Below are 16,488 nucleotides of genomic sequence, written 5' to 3' on the forward strand. Positions count from 1 at the left end.
GCAGCAAATGGCCCAGGAGGGGGGCAGGGTGGTAAGATGGTGTATTGGAACAGTGTTCAAAAATGTACAAATTTGTTATAAAAAGAGGATACTGAGCAGTTGTTCTCCATGTCCAACAAAGGTAAGTTTGTTACTCTCTCAGTTTACACAAACCAGCTTCAGAGTACCTGTAAAGCAGCATTTCTAACTACAAGGTTAGGACAAGATACCTTGGGAGGCAAAGAAATCTCCTCTACTGGAGAATGTTGATATAAAAGGCCATACAGACATCAGTCAGTGACAATCTATGTACATACACCATCCTGCCTCAGAACAATGGGATCGGACTAGATAACCTGTGGTCCCAATTTTCTACAGTTCTGCACATCAGCAGCTTCTGACTTCTCCTAACTTGCAAACCACCTAACTTTAACATCCAGCGACATAACCAGTAATTACTGAGCCAGCATTATAGGAGGGGAAGAGCCTTTGCGTTTGTGTAACACTTGGTTGCATTGCTTGGGTGATATAGAATGGTCAGCTGCATTTCATTTATTGCCTGCTGTGAGTAAGAAATCCCCATTCACTCTTCCAGGATATTTTGCTCAGACAGAAGATATTGCTGCCAAATAGCAGCAGTGGTCTTGGCTGAAGAAATTCTCAGGGAAGAACCCCCTGTTTTGCATCTCTGGAGTTAGACTCACTATTATTATAGATAATACCATAGTTATTGAATATGACTTCCTCACACAGTGGCTAGCATAAGAAAATTTATTTTGGTACAGACATGCCAAACTATTATTTAAAAAGTCCTAATGAGACATGTTTTGCCAATTAAGAAATTCAGTGTTTTAATGGCAGTGCTACATCATTTAATTCCCCCAGTGCGGCAGACAAGCTTTGATCCAAACACTACACTCTATCCGATCACAAGTCAAGCTGAAAGAGTCTACTCGGGTATTTTTGTTTCACAATGTCAGAGAAAGGCCATAGTAGGATTCTTTCAACCATCTCTGAACAGTCAGACACTTAGCTATATTTATTGAATGAACAAACTGCCAGAAATTAAGTCAGTCATTTTTGCAGGAAGATGTCGATAATAGAACCATTAGCAAGTCTGACCGAGGGAATTCAAAGACAGGTAAGTGAAAGCCGCTATTGTTACACGTTTCCAAAATGCTTTGCTGTTATGGACATAGTTGCTAAATGTTTCCAGAATTCACTGCTGAAACGTCACAGAATACATACTCTAATGGTCCACAATACACAAAACTGCATTGTAAAAACCAATAATGTGACAGACTACTACTGTCGTGTCAGAAAATCTTATTATCTGAGGATTCTGACATCCATATAAAATGAAACATAGTATAATGGGGAATAATTGAGCTCATTCTACTTACCCACTCACTACATGCTCCTTATTATTTTCTGACTGCAAACACAGCTATTGGAATGGGAGGGGGAAGGAGAGTAGAAGAAAAGGCAATCTATCCATATGACTATTTTTTCATTCTAGTTTTAAAATAGAGGCAGTTAGGAACAGAACATGTACATTGTGTGTTAGTTTTCAATGGAGTAACATATAAGAAAGCCCTTCTTGATCACCTGCAAAATTACTGCTTTGCTGTTAACAGCCTACAACAGATTGTTATTGCTAAAGGTTTTAATGAACGTGTTTTGTCAGTAATAAAATTCAAAGACAGCTCTGTCAAACTCAGAAGTACAAAAATGTTCATAAGGAAAGATAATTATCACTACTTACCGATTCCGTACTTTGTCCTGTAGTATTTTTTAGTGAATTCGTCACAATCACAGAGTATTATCTTCCTTCCCCAAACATTAATTACTGCCCCTATTTTCAGGTCACTGTCTCTGTAAAATTCCTGATGCACTGCTCCTGTCTAATAAAAGAGGGAACATTTATACAGCAGCTCTATAAATCTCAGAACCTCACAACTTTTCTTAAAATCTAGGTCATTTAGTGCCTGTGATTTACAATATAACCTTCATAGTCCATTTGCAAGTATTTTTCACCCCATGCTAAGCTACTCACTTTCACAAATGCAGAATTTACATACAGTAAATCTCAGTAGTTTTCATTTGAGCTATTCTCCAGTGGCAACACAATTTTATAAATAACTCTCTTCGTTGTAGAGAATAACAACCACAGAAATTACAAAAACTACTGCAAAGACATTCAACAGCTGGATGTATTCAATAATATCTGACCTTACGATTGTCCAGAATGTAATGGCCTCTGTTTCCTACTAACTTTCCAAACACATTGAGAACAGTGCGACTGGTGATTGTGCCCGGCTGATACAGCCCAGTGGGAGCATACTGCAAGAAAAGAGACCAGCTCTTAAGAAATACAGTTAATGGTGAAGGAAGTTAACTCAGTTACCTTAGAACTAGCAGGTTTTTTACAGACTGACTGTTATTGTAGTATTTGCTTGGGAGAATTTTTAGTAAATTCTGAGGTAAGATTACACCACTAAACCTAAAAGCCAGTTTATATGTCAAAAGCCAGCATGTATGCCAGAAGAAGCATTCAGAATCTTACTGTGTATCCAAGAGTAAAGTCTCCTTTTTCTTGGAAGCAAACAGAAAGCAAAGGTTAGCACACCCAAAGTAGCACATCATTGTCAACATCTGCTCTGAAGGCTATTATTTTGATTAGTAATAATCATAAACACATGCAAAAGAACCACTCAGAGTTGGTCCTACTGTGCTAACCACTGCACAAATACAACGGATTCAAGTCAGCATGATTCTTTTAGCAAAAATGTTAGTATTTTTCTTTCTATTGTGAGTTTCAAAATTACAATAGTAATTTATCCCAATAATATCGAACTTAATACACAAACACATTACATTTTTTAAAATTCTGAACAAACTGCTGATGCAGGGTAACCAAAGTGGGTTATTTTGTCTTACCACCCTCCCTGACACCCCGACTTTTGACTGATCTCTGTCTGCTGTCCTCAGAATTTCCTCTGAATTCAGAGGAAGAAGCCAGTCCTTAAAATTGCAACATGCACTTCAATGGTTCAATGGTCTGTTAACGTAGAGCCACTGCTAAATCAACATCTCAGAACACATGATGCACAAGGTGAGAATAGTGCAATATTTTGCTGTTAGGTTTTTACTATAACATCTCACGTACATCTGTGGCATCACAAATAGATTACCAGTATTAGAAGGAAAGGAGGGAAAAGATTCCCTAGTATTTTACTCCATCTGTGGGTTGACATTATTCTATCATCAGGATCTGTCTGGAGCGATACAGAAGCGTATCCAGCTTGTTAATTTTATAATCATAATAGGTTACAGAGGACTCAAACCTCTTGAAGATTTCTCTGAGAGGTGCCTTCTCAAAGTAAGCACCTGATTAATGCTTGATAAAGTTTATTCATGGATTCCTATTGATTTTAACTAGCTTTGCATAAGGTCCCAAATCTAGGAACTAAATTTTAAGAAATCACTCTACATTTTCTACAAAGAAGTAATGTTATGGAATACTAAAACCAGGCTTTACCAAAGGTTCCAAATATAAGTCATATGGATCAAATTTGAATTCACCTCAGTTTTGCATTAGTGTGTCTATCAATATTAATTAATTTTCTGGACTTCCATTACTGCAGAGCCTTATTAATACGTTTGCCTTAATACAATAATATGGGAGAAAGGAAATCATAGGATTCCTTTCTGCCTAAATTCACTCTCCTTTTAATTTAAGCATGACAAGCCTAAACTTATTTTTTTCCATCTCTTACTAAGTTATTATATGAATATGTGTGCAAAACCTAAATCATGCAATTATGACTAATACTCTGATAACAATTGCTAAATACCATTACAATCCTAATACAGGATCTTCAAAGCAAAGCATTTAATATTTCTTAATTAGTGGAATAATTCGAAATAAGTTGAAATTTTCATTCCTCACCTTTGGAAGCTTATCTCTTCTGAGGAAAAGTGGAACTGCATCCCGGCCTGAGTTTACTGGTGTAATTTCTTTTATATCAATAGTATCATCAGACAAATAATAGTGCAGAACAAGTTCCCGTGGGTCATGAAACATGGATTCTGGGTCATCCCACACACAGAAAAAACGTAAAACATGTCCATCATGCTCCAGAAATTGTTTCAAAGTGTCAATGCGCTCATAAGGGCGCAATGGCTTCATACTATGCAGAACCTGCACAGAAAGGGAAAATCAAGAGAAACACCTTTTTAATCGTTTGCTCTTAAAAACAGGATACCAAACTACAGGGTACCATCTAATCTTAGAACATGGTTTTAGGATTTTCAAATACCACTACACAATTATGATACATGAAACAGTATTTGTGCCATTACCAAAGAACTATTTACAGGGTTGCTGTGCCCTCAGAAAATATATGAAAACAATTTTGGATTGGTTTTGATCCTTGTTTTTTTTGCAATAAGGTCCTTCAGATCAGAGAATTGTTAAATTATTTATAGTACAGCTCACATTTTCAACAAATTGCCTGTGGTAATCAGATGACTACGACTTCAAATAGCATCACCCTTCCTGATTTACTTCCTTAAAAATTATTTTTTATAGATGATGTGGTATAGAGAATTAATTCTTTCTTTTCCTTTTGTGTTTTATTTCTTTTAGCTTTAAAACATAGTTTATTAACTTTGGATTCATGTCATGTATTTGGCAGGTACTGAGTATGTATGTTCTCCTCTCAACATACACCCATAGGTCTGAAAAGGAATAGCAAATCTCCAACTCAAGATATATTCAAGCTGATGTGATCTACGACAAGATGCTAGCTACAGTCATGGTTGTTGCAAAACCAGCAGCACTGCATTAAATCGGATCCCAGGATGATGATCCAATCCGATGACTGCAATTACATAGTTAGTTACAGTCACATATATAAACGGTGACCTGAACAGGGTGCTTTTCCTAAGTCAAAATCCATCATGTCCAAAATGGGTTAAAGGGGCAAGGCAGTCCTTCTAATCTCCAAAATTCTACAAAATTGCTTCCACTGGAGAATGGCAACAGACATCAATGAGGCAATGTAAGCTGAACTGTCTGAACAGAAAGAACTGTTGACTATGGGCAGTTTATATCATTGTCTAAATTTCTATTTACCCACTGATACATCCTCTGGCCTTAAAAATCTGAGAGGGAAAAGGCCCAATCTTTCAGAGCACCAAATCTTAAAAAAGGAGAGCAGAACCAAGTTTTGCCTGCCAATGTCCCTGCTGATCTGCAGCACCGTTTCCATTTCAGGCATCATCATGCTCATATGCTACAACTCAGGTATTTACCATCCCAGTACCATCTTTCCTCCTTCCTGATCCTTGCAGATGCAATGAGCAACCAAATGCAGCCACAGAGCCAGGTAACATCATCATCCATGGGATATCATCTCCAACAGTACAGAAATATGAATCTAAGGGGTTTGCTACCTTTTTCATTGGTCTCATTTTCTCTCTCATCATATTTCTTACTCTCCTTCATACCTTCATTTTTTGGCCATCTATTAGGAGTCTGGTGCAAACCAGTTTAATTTTGCTCAAAGCAGGCCAGAGGAATCCACCCTTAATAAATAAAAAAATTACCTTCCACAAATTAGTCACAGGGAAGTGAGAGCATAAAGCAGCCAGAATTTGCTAGATAACTTTTCTGTAATTTCTCAACAACTGAGAATATTAAGATACAGATTTCAGTAATTTTTGGTCTTCTGATGCTCTTATTTCTTAGCCCTTTTTCCCGTCTCCATTCTCTTTAGGCACACATATGCACAATACTTGAATGTTTTGCTTGTTGTTTTATCAAAAAAAAAAAAAAACCGAGCAGGTTACACAATACCATATATAATGTTGACATAGTCTGCCAATATCAAGACAACTCAGCATGTGTTAATACACACCTGTTAGCTACAAGGCCTGAGTAAGGGAAAAGCAACCCATGGCCAGCCTGAGTCACCACTACGCAGAACCAGGAGATGTATTACAAATACTACTTTTCACTGGGGGGCTGCAAAAAGCCTGAAAGCATGAACAAAGTGAAACCAACATGTTGGCCTGAGAGTGCCTCAGAGACATGCAAATTGTTCTACACATCTCAGTCATAATTACCTTCCATTTTTGCTGCTGAGAGCTGCAGCAGTTTTCTCAACAGGAGGAATAAGTTGAATGAAATAGACACATGGAGTATTTGCTGCTTTCAGAATGCTAGGCTGGATCTATCACAACAGGCTGTATATCGTGGGCCAACAGTCCTAACAGAGTCAGGTCAAGAGAAAAATACAGTGCCATCTGCACTCATATTAATCAAGAAAAACGGAACTGAAAGAAACTGTCATTCCCTACAGAAAACATCACTCCTGCCACTATTGCCAGAGAAAAGACCCCAAATCCTGCAGAAGGGAATTCACATAGCATCTAGGAGCTGTGAATGAGATTTTTGGAGGACCTATGTATGTGTTCCCATATACTTATAAAAGAGGGAACAACATTCAAATAAAACCTCACAAGTCTTAAAACTGCAGAGTACTGGGTTCTGTGTGGCAGAAGAATTTGCTTTACACATGCAAAGACCTGTTAATAACATGGGGGGTAGGGATGAATGATGACATATAAATAGACCAAGTGAGCCTGCAGGAAGCCATGGGTGTGCTTGAACCACAATTCCAATTAGATCTTCCTTTAAACACTTTAAAAGTGTTTATTATCATTAAATTAGCTCAAGCAAAATTATAAGTAGTACATATAATAGGTCCGGGCTTTTTTTTCCTCTTAATACTGAAAGGTTTATTTTATATTCAGCAATTAATTTTGTTCTGTTTCAAAAGGTGTGTGAGCACATCAGGAGAAAATCCGTTATATTTGGGACTTCACTTGTAATAAATTACAATAAAGCCATGTAATAAAATTTTTAAAAGCAAGTTTTCTCTTGGGATTTATTATGTTGAAATAGCTACCTTCTATTTGCTATTAGAGAAATAATTTATATAATGCATATTACTAACAGCAATGGCACTTCTATTAAAATCAAGTTTTCACTGTTACTGCCTGATCTGACCTTTTGCCGCTCTTTGGTGTACGGGTCATCTGGACGACCTGCAGGAGGATTTAATCTAATTCCCATCTTCCTCAGGAAATTTTTTGTAAACTGGTCACAATCTATAATCTTATATTTTCGGGCATAAAGGATTACTTCTATGTTGATATTGAAATGATCAATAGTATAGAACTGATCTTCATGAGGAGGTGGAAGTGGAATCCGATGCCGTCGGACAATAGTTCCTGTAAAAGAATTAGAATAAATTCATAGAGTAAATATCCTTTGCTCTAAGGATCACTTCACAGACTTGCTAATTTTCTACGCTGATATGACCAAAATAGATGAAGCCATATGGGACAAACAAAATTATCCTTCATTCAGCAAAAGAACCGTTAGGTAAGAGGATCCTTTTTATTAACAACAATACTTTAGGCTGATTGTTTTCTGGAACCTCAAGTTCTACCATTTGACCGCAGTTAATACAGAAAATTACCACCTTCTGGAGCAAACAGGAAACCACTGGAATAAATTCCCATTTGTTGGTGCAAACGTAACAGGTTAGTATTTTTTCAAAGTATTTTTTCTCATGATGAAGAGAGATGTCTTTTTCACTTTTTTTTTAAAAGCAACAGCAGTCTCCAGTGCTCATTAGTATCATTAATTTTTCTTTTAAAAAAAAAACAAACAACAGAAAAAGTTGTGCAAAAAACATGTGGTGGGGGTGTATGGGAGGGACAAGATTTGTCTGTACACTCTGCAGGGTGAGGAGAGCCATCTGTAACTAAGGTTAGAGAAAAAAACCTGCCCTACCAAGGAAAAAAGTGTGACCTATCAAGCATGGAGGCAGGCACATTCAACTGAGCTTCCTTAAGGAGCACACTGAAAGTAGAGACAACAGAGATGAGCTGGGCTGATTGCTGGGCTGCAATAGCGAATCCATCTCAAAAATACAGAGCCAGGAACTCATAATGCATAGTCTAACAGGAACACTATCCAAAACAAAAAGAAAGGGGGAGAGGGGGGAGGAGAAGAAAAAAAGAGAAATTTTAACTTCATTAAGTAAGTGCACACCTAGATTTTCTTATTGATAGTCTTTAAATGAAAGGACTGTTATTCTGAGAGCATTGTACTTGTTCACATTTACCACATTAAAAGAGAAGGAATCTGCTATTGCTCTATCAGCTGAAAACTCACAAATACACTGATGAATTGGGTAATGCTTCAAAAGTGCTCACTGATGATGATGAAGAGACTGGAGCATCTCTCGTATGAGTAAAGGTTGAGAGAGATGGGTCTGTTCAGCCTGGAACAGAGATGGCTTGTGGGGGGAAACTTATTAATGTTTATAAATACCTGATGGGAGCTCTTCTCTCTGGTGCCCACTGACAGGACAAGAGGCAATGGGCACAAATTAAAAGATACAAAATTCCATCTGAACACAAGAAAACACTTTTTTACTGTGAGGGTGATCAAACACTGGAACAGGTTGCCCCAAAAGTTTCAAAGTCTCCAGTCTTGGAGATACTTAAAACCCAAGTGGACACGGCCCAGAGCACCTGGGTCTAGCTGATCCTGTTTGGAGCAGGGGGGTTGTACTAGACAATCTTAAGATATCCCTTCCAACCTCAACAAGTTTGTGATACTACAAGTATATTAGAAACAACTTATAAGCTACAGCTTCAGTAGGTTAAATAAATATGTAAAACATACATTAAAGAAAGATATGCAGCTGCATGTATGACAAGCTATGATTTATTCCAAGTGAAGTTAAGAGTTCACAAAGAACAGCAGACTGGCACAGCTGGGACTAAACTCTTTTTTTCAACATTATGAGAGAACAAAAAGGACAACAGTGAAAGTTTTGCCACATCAATACCTCAATATAGTTGTGTGAAAATACCCTGCAGAAAATAAAAAGATGGTCCACTCTTCAATCTCAGACTCTTTGCTGTGCTTACCAACCCAGACACCTCTGTAACACCAGCTTTATAATGCAGATACCCACTGGCTAGAGACCAGACAGGAACCACCAACCCATACTATTATAATAATTTCTTGCCACTATAGGTTTCCAACACCTTTAAAATTACAGTAATTATAAAAGGTGAAACTTTAAGACAACTACAGTAAACACACAAAAATTCCAAAACTAAAAATAACTCTAGTACTAACCTACTACTACAATAATAGTTTATTAGACACAATTATCTAAAAGGTCTATCTCATTATCTCTCACTACAGAACTGGATTTCTTTCCAGTGCCCTTCAGCTGTGCATCTGGTAGTGTTTCCCACTGAGTCCCGTTTGATGATTTTCCAGCACTGCTATTTTGTTTTGGAGGTAGGTGGGGGTGGAGGGGGGCCTGGGGAGAGAGGGGACAAAGACAGGCAGAGGAGGAGAGAGAAAGATATCGCTATGTGGTTTTGTTTGGTGTTTGAAGGGCCTTATTCCTAAGTTAGTCTATGGAAATTTTTTATTGTTCGCTTTATTTCCCTAAGGACTAATCTGTATGAAATACCTTCCACTACTACATTATCAGAGTTGTTTGTTAAATTCTAACTCCTACAATGAAAACATACCCCTAATTTTCCAGGGGAATAAAGCAACAAAGCAGATTTACTTTATGTTCCCATTAAAATAATTATTTAAGACCCATTCAGCATCCTGATGTTTCACGTGTACCAAATCCAATGTTCTGGTTACTGACCTTTGACTGTAAAATAAATTTGAACATCTATCTGCTTAAAAATACTTATACACATATTTAAGATGCATCCTCATGGAAATACTAGTTAGAAAACGTGGTGATTAGCACATTTTAACATGATGCAAAACTGCGTCGCATTACCATTAACAAACCACATACTTTAAAATATGTTACCCGATTTTGGCTAATCCTTGGGTCACTCCTACAAAAATCAACAGATAACGTGCTAAGTCAGAACAGTTCTCCACATAAATGCAAATTCTGTTGAATCATCATTTTAGTGAAAATATAATGGTGGACAATTTTCTAATATGAGGCATTTTCTGAGAGTATATTCACCTCAGAACTAGTGAATAAGCCTTCAGCTAGTTTTTCATATCACTTTTCAAAGTATAATACACATGCCCATTTTGTTCTGAGGGATAAGAAGTTCTTTCCTAATGGAAAATGTCTTGTAAAGATAATATCTGTAGCAAACCTTTGCTTTTATTAGGTATCACTGTGCCTGATCTACACATGTAGAGGATACATTTTATATTGTTGAATTTGAAATTTAATAAAACCTGATCAGCTGAGGTTAGGTCTCAGAATTTTTTAAATTGTCCTTCCTTCTAGAAAATAATTACATTTCTACTTCTAGAAATCTGCTACAAGTTGATCCTCCTACAAGGAGGATCTGGGCATGTGCAACATTCAGGTTGCTCAGGATGGATGGCTATTCTTGATGTTTCTTTTGTCTTTGCTCAGTTTATTGCATCCGGTCAGGCTAAAGCTCTCCTCTACTGTGCTCTTGTAAAGGGAGTTGGGGTACTGCTTTTCTCTGACAGTGGTAGTGGCATCGAGTTCCCACACCATAATTTGTAGCATATCTTCTTTTCTCTCAGGGCTTCTGATTATTTTGCAACTACAGCAGCAGCTTAAGGAGATCTTAATAGTAGTGAAGGCCTTTTGACTACGGGGCAGCTCATGAAGCTGGGCAGCAAACGATTTGGTCTCTGCTGCTACACTGCTCTGCAGAAGAAATAAAGTGGTATCAAGAATTTCTTCAGCACAGCTTTCTGACTCCCTCTGCATTACTCGAAAGTGCGTTAGACAGATGAGAGGAATGGGTAACGCCTGGAGTTTGTACACTTTTTGACTGCTTGCACGGAAAGGAGAAGAAACAACCACTACCATTCTTGCAACACAAAGAGTTCACCCCAATAAACAAAAGGGCTTCTTTCATTCACTTATTCACCCATCTCAGAACACAGCAAGGTCATGATTTGGCCACCATCAAGTACGGCAAAATCACAATTATTTCAAGGCCTCAGGGGAGGTCTTAAACTCTTAGATAATCGGTTATATTGGAGCAGCTGACTGCAACTTTGCTTTCCTGCTTGTACTTTCCTCTTCAGCCAGCCGGCCTTGGGAACCCCGCCAGCAGGCAGCTCCACTCTCTTTTTCAGCTGGCTGACCTTGGGGAAACCAGCCAGCTGCTCCACTCTGCTCTGGCTTGCAGGGCCTGGATTGCACTGGAAGCTACAGTCAACCCCATGGGACATAAATGACCTTTTGATAAGACAGTATCAGCCAGCCACAGTCCTGTTAAGTGGGAATTAGATCTACAAAACACGTGCACTGCCATATCTAGGCTGCCTCTCCATGGGAGAATTTCTTTTTATATGGGAAGAATAATTAGCATTCCAGCTTTGGAAGAACACAGTGGATTTTGTTATGTGGTCGAGTTTACTGTCCTCCTCTTCACTGTGTACTCCCTTATCTTTAGTTAGTTCTTGTGCACTGTGATTGTCCTGGTATTTTTTGCTTTGATTCTGGTTTCTCAAGTTCACGTCGGCCTCTGCATTCCTTCGTGTTTTGCATTGAATTTCTCTGTTTGTATAGATTTCTTCTAATGCTTCTAATATTTTCCAAAGTTCAAACTATAGCAAGGCAGTTTCCAAAATTAAATGTAGTTTAAATTTCAGTTATTTAGTAGCAACCTTATCTGTCCAAATTCATGTCCAAGTACAGCAGCCAATTCCATAAAGCATTTTTTAAAGTCACTGAAATACACTTCCCACAGATTATTCATTTTGTCACTCTGAGATTTTGATCAACGGTAAAAATACATTTTCTGGCTTTTTTTTTTTTCACGAAGCCGATTTGTTTTAGTTTTGTAAAATCATAATCAAAGTTAGACATTCTAACTTCTTTGACAGCTGTTCCTTCACCAAATCTTCCTGCAGTCCATAAGCCTCTCCAAGTCTTTTTCTGCAAAGCCACAAGTACTACCCACAGTGGAGAGTACAGTGGGAAACTACTACATTTCTCTGATCCCACCATGCCCAGGGACACCCATTCAGACCATCAAGCTCTCATCTGTGGGTTATGGCACAAGCACTGGTAATCCCATGGCCTCAAGGCATTAACCAACCAAGCTAAGATCATCTACCTTTGATCTACCCCACCACTGACGTATCTACTCTTCAAGAAGACTCCTAGGAACAGCCATTTCAGCTGTCTCTTTTACATCTTTTCCATCAGGGTAAACATCCAAGTTAAGGTCACCACCACCTTCTGCCTTCAACAGTTCCAATTCCACTTTTTCCATCACTGTTTTTTGCTGTTCCTCCTTTACACAACCCCTTTCCAACCACTGCAACTCTCCAAATGTTCACACAGACTGAGCCTATCCTGCTCCTGATGTTCCCACACTTCTTTCTTCACCCACACCCGCACACCTGTGCTCTTCTGTTCAGTGCAGTTTGCCTTTCAACAATCCACGTTCTCCTACAACTGAACTCTCCTCTACAAACCCCTGGCATTTTAATTAACTGAAACGTAGTATTTCAGCAGACGTGCAGAGGACAGCATTATGGTTAAGATCCTGAACTTCAGCTCCTTGTCCTGTTATGACCTTTTCTGCATGATCATAAGCGAGATTTTCATTCCTTTGTGCTTCAGTTTACCAGGTTCACAATGCAGACAGTTACACTTCTGTTGTTCTCAGGCTTACAAATTCCCAGTCAGGACAGGGAATTTTAAATATGAGAGATATATAATTGTACTAAAAGAGGCAACAGGCCAATTTTTGATTGAAAATGGAGTAAGACTAGCAGTTAATGGTCTGGGATTTCTTTTTAAGAAACACTGCTTTCACATATATTCAACAACAAATATCTAGTGCCTTTACCATAATAACTTTGTGGTTGTTCTTCAGTTATGGAGCATGAAGTCAATGCCCAAATGCACGTGAGTAAAGAATCCTCTGATAGGCATCTCCACCACCTTTCTCCCCTCTACATCATATTAATCTTTGGGATAATAATATTTATGTAGAAGTTTATGATAAATTATAGGTCCCAGACTTTCTCAACAACTGTGAAGCCTAAACACATCCCAAATACTCCTTGGGCCTTTCAACCTACAGTATCTCTTCCTTCCTAAACACAATCAATATACAGAGCTTCCTTACCAGCCCAGATACCAGCAACAAATAAATTAAGTGCACTTTTGAGATCCTGGAACATTTCTTTTTAATGCATCAGTGTAATATGTTGTATATACACACTTATCCCACATAAAGCACTCATACAAAGCCGTAGAGGCCTTCAAAACATCCTTGCATGGAAGACTGAGAGAATTCTTGTTTCTCTCTAATAATATTAAGTTAATTTTAGATCCAGTACCAAAGGTGACTCCAACAATGATTAACACAAGATACAACCAAGGAAATAGGGGAAAACTGTAGCCTTCTGGTCACCGCAGGAACATGACTAGACTGCCAGGAACACCAGGCCTGAAGGGGTAGCCTGCACAACCCATACTACAAAGACAATGAAAATTACTTATTCCTATAGCTAGTTTCACAGATATCAGCTCTGAATTTGCTTTATCGCGCTCTAATGAACCTGGCTTCCACCTTTCCTCTCAAAGACGTCACCTCTGCATCTCAGGTTAACTGTACTTCCTTTGTCGATGGCCATTTGTTCTAAGCCATAAAATCCAGAAACAGCCACTCCCACTCCTGTGACACACAAGTGAAGGAAAACCTAAACCCGTTGATGGCTCCTGCCTCATGCATATGAGTTCCCAGGAGAAGAGATCCAACATGCTTTTCTTTAGGTCTTGAAAAATCACTTGCCCAGGTAGGAGTAGGACGAGGTTTCTCTGAATTCAAAATCAGTTCCTGCTGAAGAGCCAACAAGATTTCTGGCAAGAAGAAGAACTAGTCAACACAGGCAGAGCAGGGCCTGAAGTACTGGTTTAAGAAAAGATTGACAGGTAATTTTATCCCAGGTCTAACTCTATGAGTCACATAACATCTTTAAATATTATCCTACACGGTAGACTGAGAAATTGATAGCATCTGCTCATCTTGGAAAAGAATATGGTAGTTAAATGGTTAACTTGTTTTTGAAAATTGCTGTGCTAAGACCCACCAAAATGTACAAAATATCTTTGTGGATTCGGAGGCGCAGTCATCCCAAGATACTCATCCCAAGATATCCTGCTTATCTGGACTATATCCCTTGAAAACTTTTTAATTCTGGCAGTGACCCACAAACACCAAGAAGCAGCAGCTGTGTTCCCCTTCTGCAACAGGATGTTGACTACTAGGTCACATTTTCTTAATGTAAACAAAGTCCATTAATACTCAGTAAATACTCAGTAAATCAGCTCAGTAAACTCTCCTCCAAAAGTCCTCAGGCTGGCCCAAGTGCAGCGATGTGACACCAAGGCAAGGCAGCTTCTGAGGCATCAAGGAAAAATTACTGTGCCAAGGGCACTTTAATCATAAAAGAACCAACAGCCAAAGGCACAAAAGGCACTCTCCTTCAGTAATGGCAGAGATACTGCAGCAGCTAATGAACAGTTACAGAGCTGCCACTAGAGGACTTACTATCAGTGCCAAGATGGAAGGAGCCAGGCTCGGGAATGGAGATCTAGAACACAAATTGCTTTTGCAGAAGTGACACAACACTGACAAAAGACCTACTGGCATATAATTGCAAACAACTATATTAAAGAAAAAATTGTATCTTTGAGTATGGGAGTGGATTCTGCCTTACAAAACCTACATCTAAGGAAACTAAGACAATAAAAAAGTCCACATTATGATCCGTAACAAGAAAAGGCAATTGCAGCTGTTCACTGACATTCCAACTATAAGAATTCACATTACCTATCCTTTGGAATGGACCACGACTGAACTGAAGAAAGAAATAAAGGGGGAAAAAAAGAATGCTATTAAAAATAGATACCTTGAGCTATGCCACTGTTTTTCACTTGGGGTTCAATCACTTGAATTGTATCATCTTCAAGGTAGAAGTATATTTTACAATGTCTGATTCTATATAGCTCTTGATTTTTGTCAGGCACTTCTTCCTCAAAATAGGCATCAAAAGACAATACCTATTAAAAACAATAAATAAGTGTAAAGCAGCAAAATCTCCAATGCCTTGGCAAAATAGTCAATAAAATAAACTTGTATAGATTATAAGTAACTAAATGTATGGATTTCAGGAGGTAGATTTATTTCTCAGAAATGTAAGAACAGAAATCCACATTAAATCACATAAATTTAAAATTCTTTGCTTGGCATTTTTATTATCACAACATCTAAGCAGAGATGGAACTCTAAAGTAAAGAAATAAATCAAATATAAAACTATCAGCATGCTGCTTGGAAAAATCTTCTGAACAAAGCACTTTTGATAACACAATGAGCTATCTAGGTCCTGAAGCAAATTTTAAACTGCTATTCAATGAATTGCTGGAAAATAAAGTGCATTATGACAGTAATGGCTTTACCATTGAGTAAGTGGAAAGAAAAATTCTTTTTAAGCAGATCCTGCAAGCTGTTTAATAAATGGTACTGAAGACTATCAGAGTGAAATGACATTTTTCAGGAGTCATTTAGAGCTGTGCAATATTGGCATTTCAAAACTTACGTGGTTCTGCAATTCAGTGAGTGGAGAAACCTCAGAGATTATACCAGCTGGTCTTCATGATCTCTTGCAATAGCAGTAATGCAAGAAAAAAAACCTTCATAGGTGAGATGCTCAGTGGTTTACTACAGTGGCCTTTATGTCTGGAGATCCCAGTTCAAACTTGGCAAATGATTACGCAAGTTTTATGCTTCTCGGTATCATTTATGGTCTTTAATCACGAAGACCAATTTTAAGGGAACATGCAAGAAGTATCTACCTGGTAGTGCATTGCTGTGTTAAGTATGTGCAGGAAGGCATTAATTGAAACAGGTTTCTGTCCTGCCCCCCCAACACATTTGGGTCAAATCAGTGCTAATTCATACTTCATTTTTCACAATGATTCTATTTAATAAATTCAATTACCTTTATTCTTGTTCATTAGACAAACTGAAGCATTGAAAAAAAGACAACTAAGCTGTTCCTTGTTTCAGTGAGCACCTCAAAGTACTTCCATGAATACTAACAACGGAGATTTTAAAACACCCTAATAGACAAACACAACTTCTTTTTCTACATCTGGGGAGAGAGAGCTAGTGGATTGCTCAGGAGCACACAAGAACAGCTGCCCTGTGTCCTAGTCAGACTTCTCAATAGGCCACTCTGCCTTCTCTCAGGCAGGTTAAGTGCAAGATGAGGAAAACTCTGCTTCCACAAACTATTTCAAAGGCTAAGATCCCACCGATTTTCAGCATGCATCAAACAATAGGACAGACACATTTTTGGCATCAACTCTCCCGCACTGTGACCCACTACGATTAGAGAAATAAA

The 16,488-nt window shown here is 38.3% G+C and overlaps 1 protein-coding gene across 1 annotated transcript in view; it reads right to left on the minus strand.

Annotated features, from left to right (window-relative positions):
• EFHC2 (EF-hand domain containing 2) overlaps window positions 1-16,488 on the minus strand; it is a 62,388-nt gene that overhangs the window by 33,275 nt on the left and 12,625 nt on the right. The window contains exons 3-7 of the mRNA XM_075034697.1: window positions 14,993-15,143; window positions 7,058-7,281; window positions 3,932-4,183; window positions 2,212-2,322; window positions 1,745-1,883 (exon numbers count right to left, since the gene is read on the minus strand). Coding sequence (XP_074890798.1) covers window positions 1,745-1,883; window positions 2,212-2,322; window positions 3,932-4,183; window positions 7,058-7,281; window positions 14,993-15,143 — 877 coding nt within the window. The remainder of the gene's footprint in view (window positions 1-1,744; window positions 1,884-2,211; window positions 2,323-3,931; window positions 4,184-7,057; window positions 7,282-14,992; window positions 15,144-16,488) is intronic.

Source organism: Buteo buteo, chromosome 8 (assembly GCF_964188355.1).
Source record: "Buteo buteo chromosome 8, bButBut1.hap1.1, whole genome shotgun sequence".
NCBI lineage: Eukaryota > Metazoa > Chordata > Aves > Accipitriformes > Accipitridae > Buteo > Buteo buteo.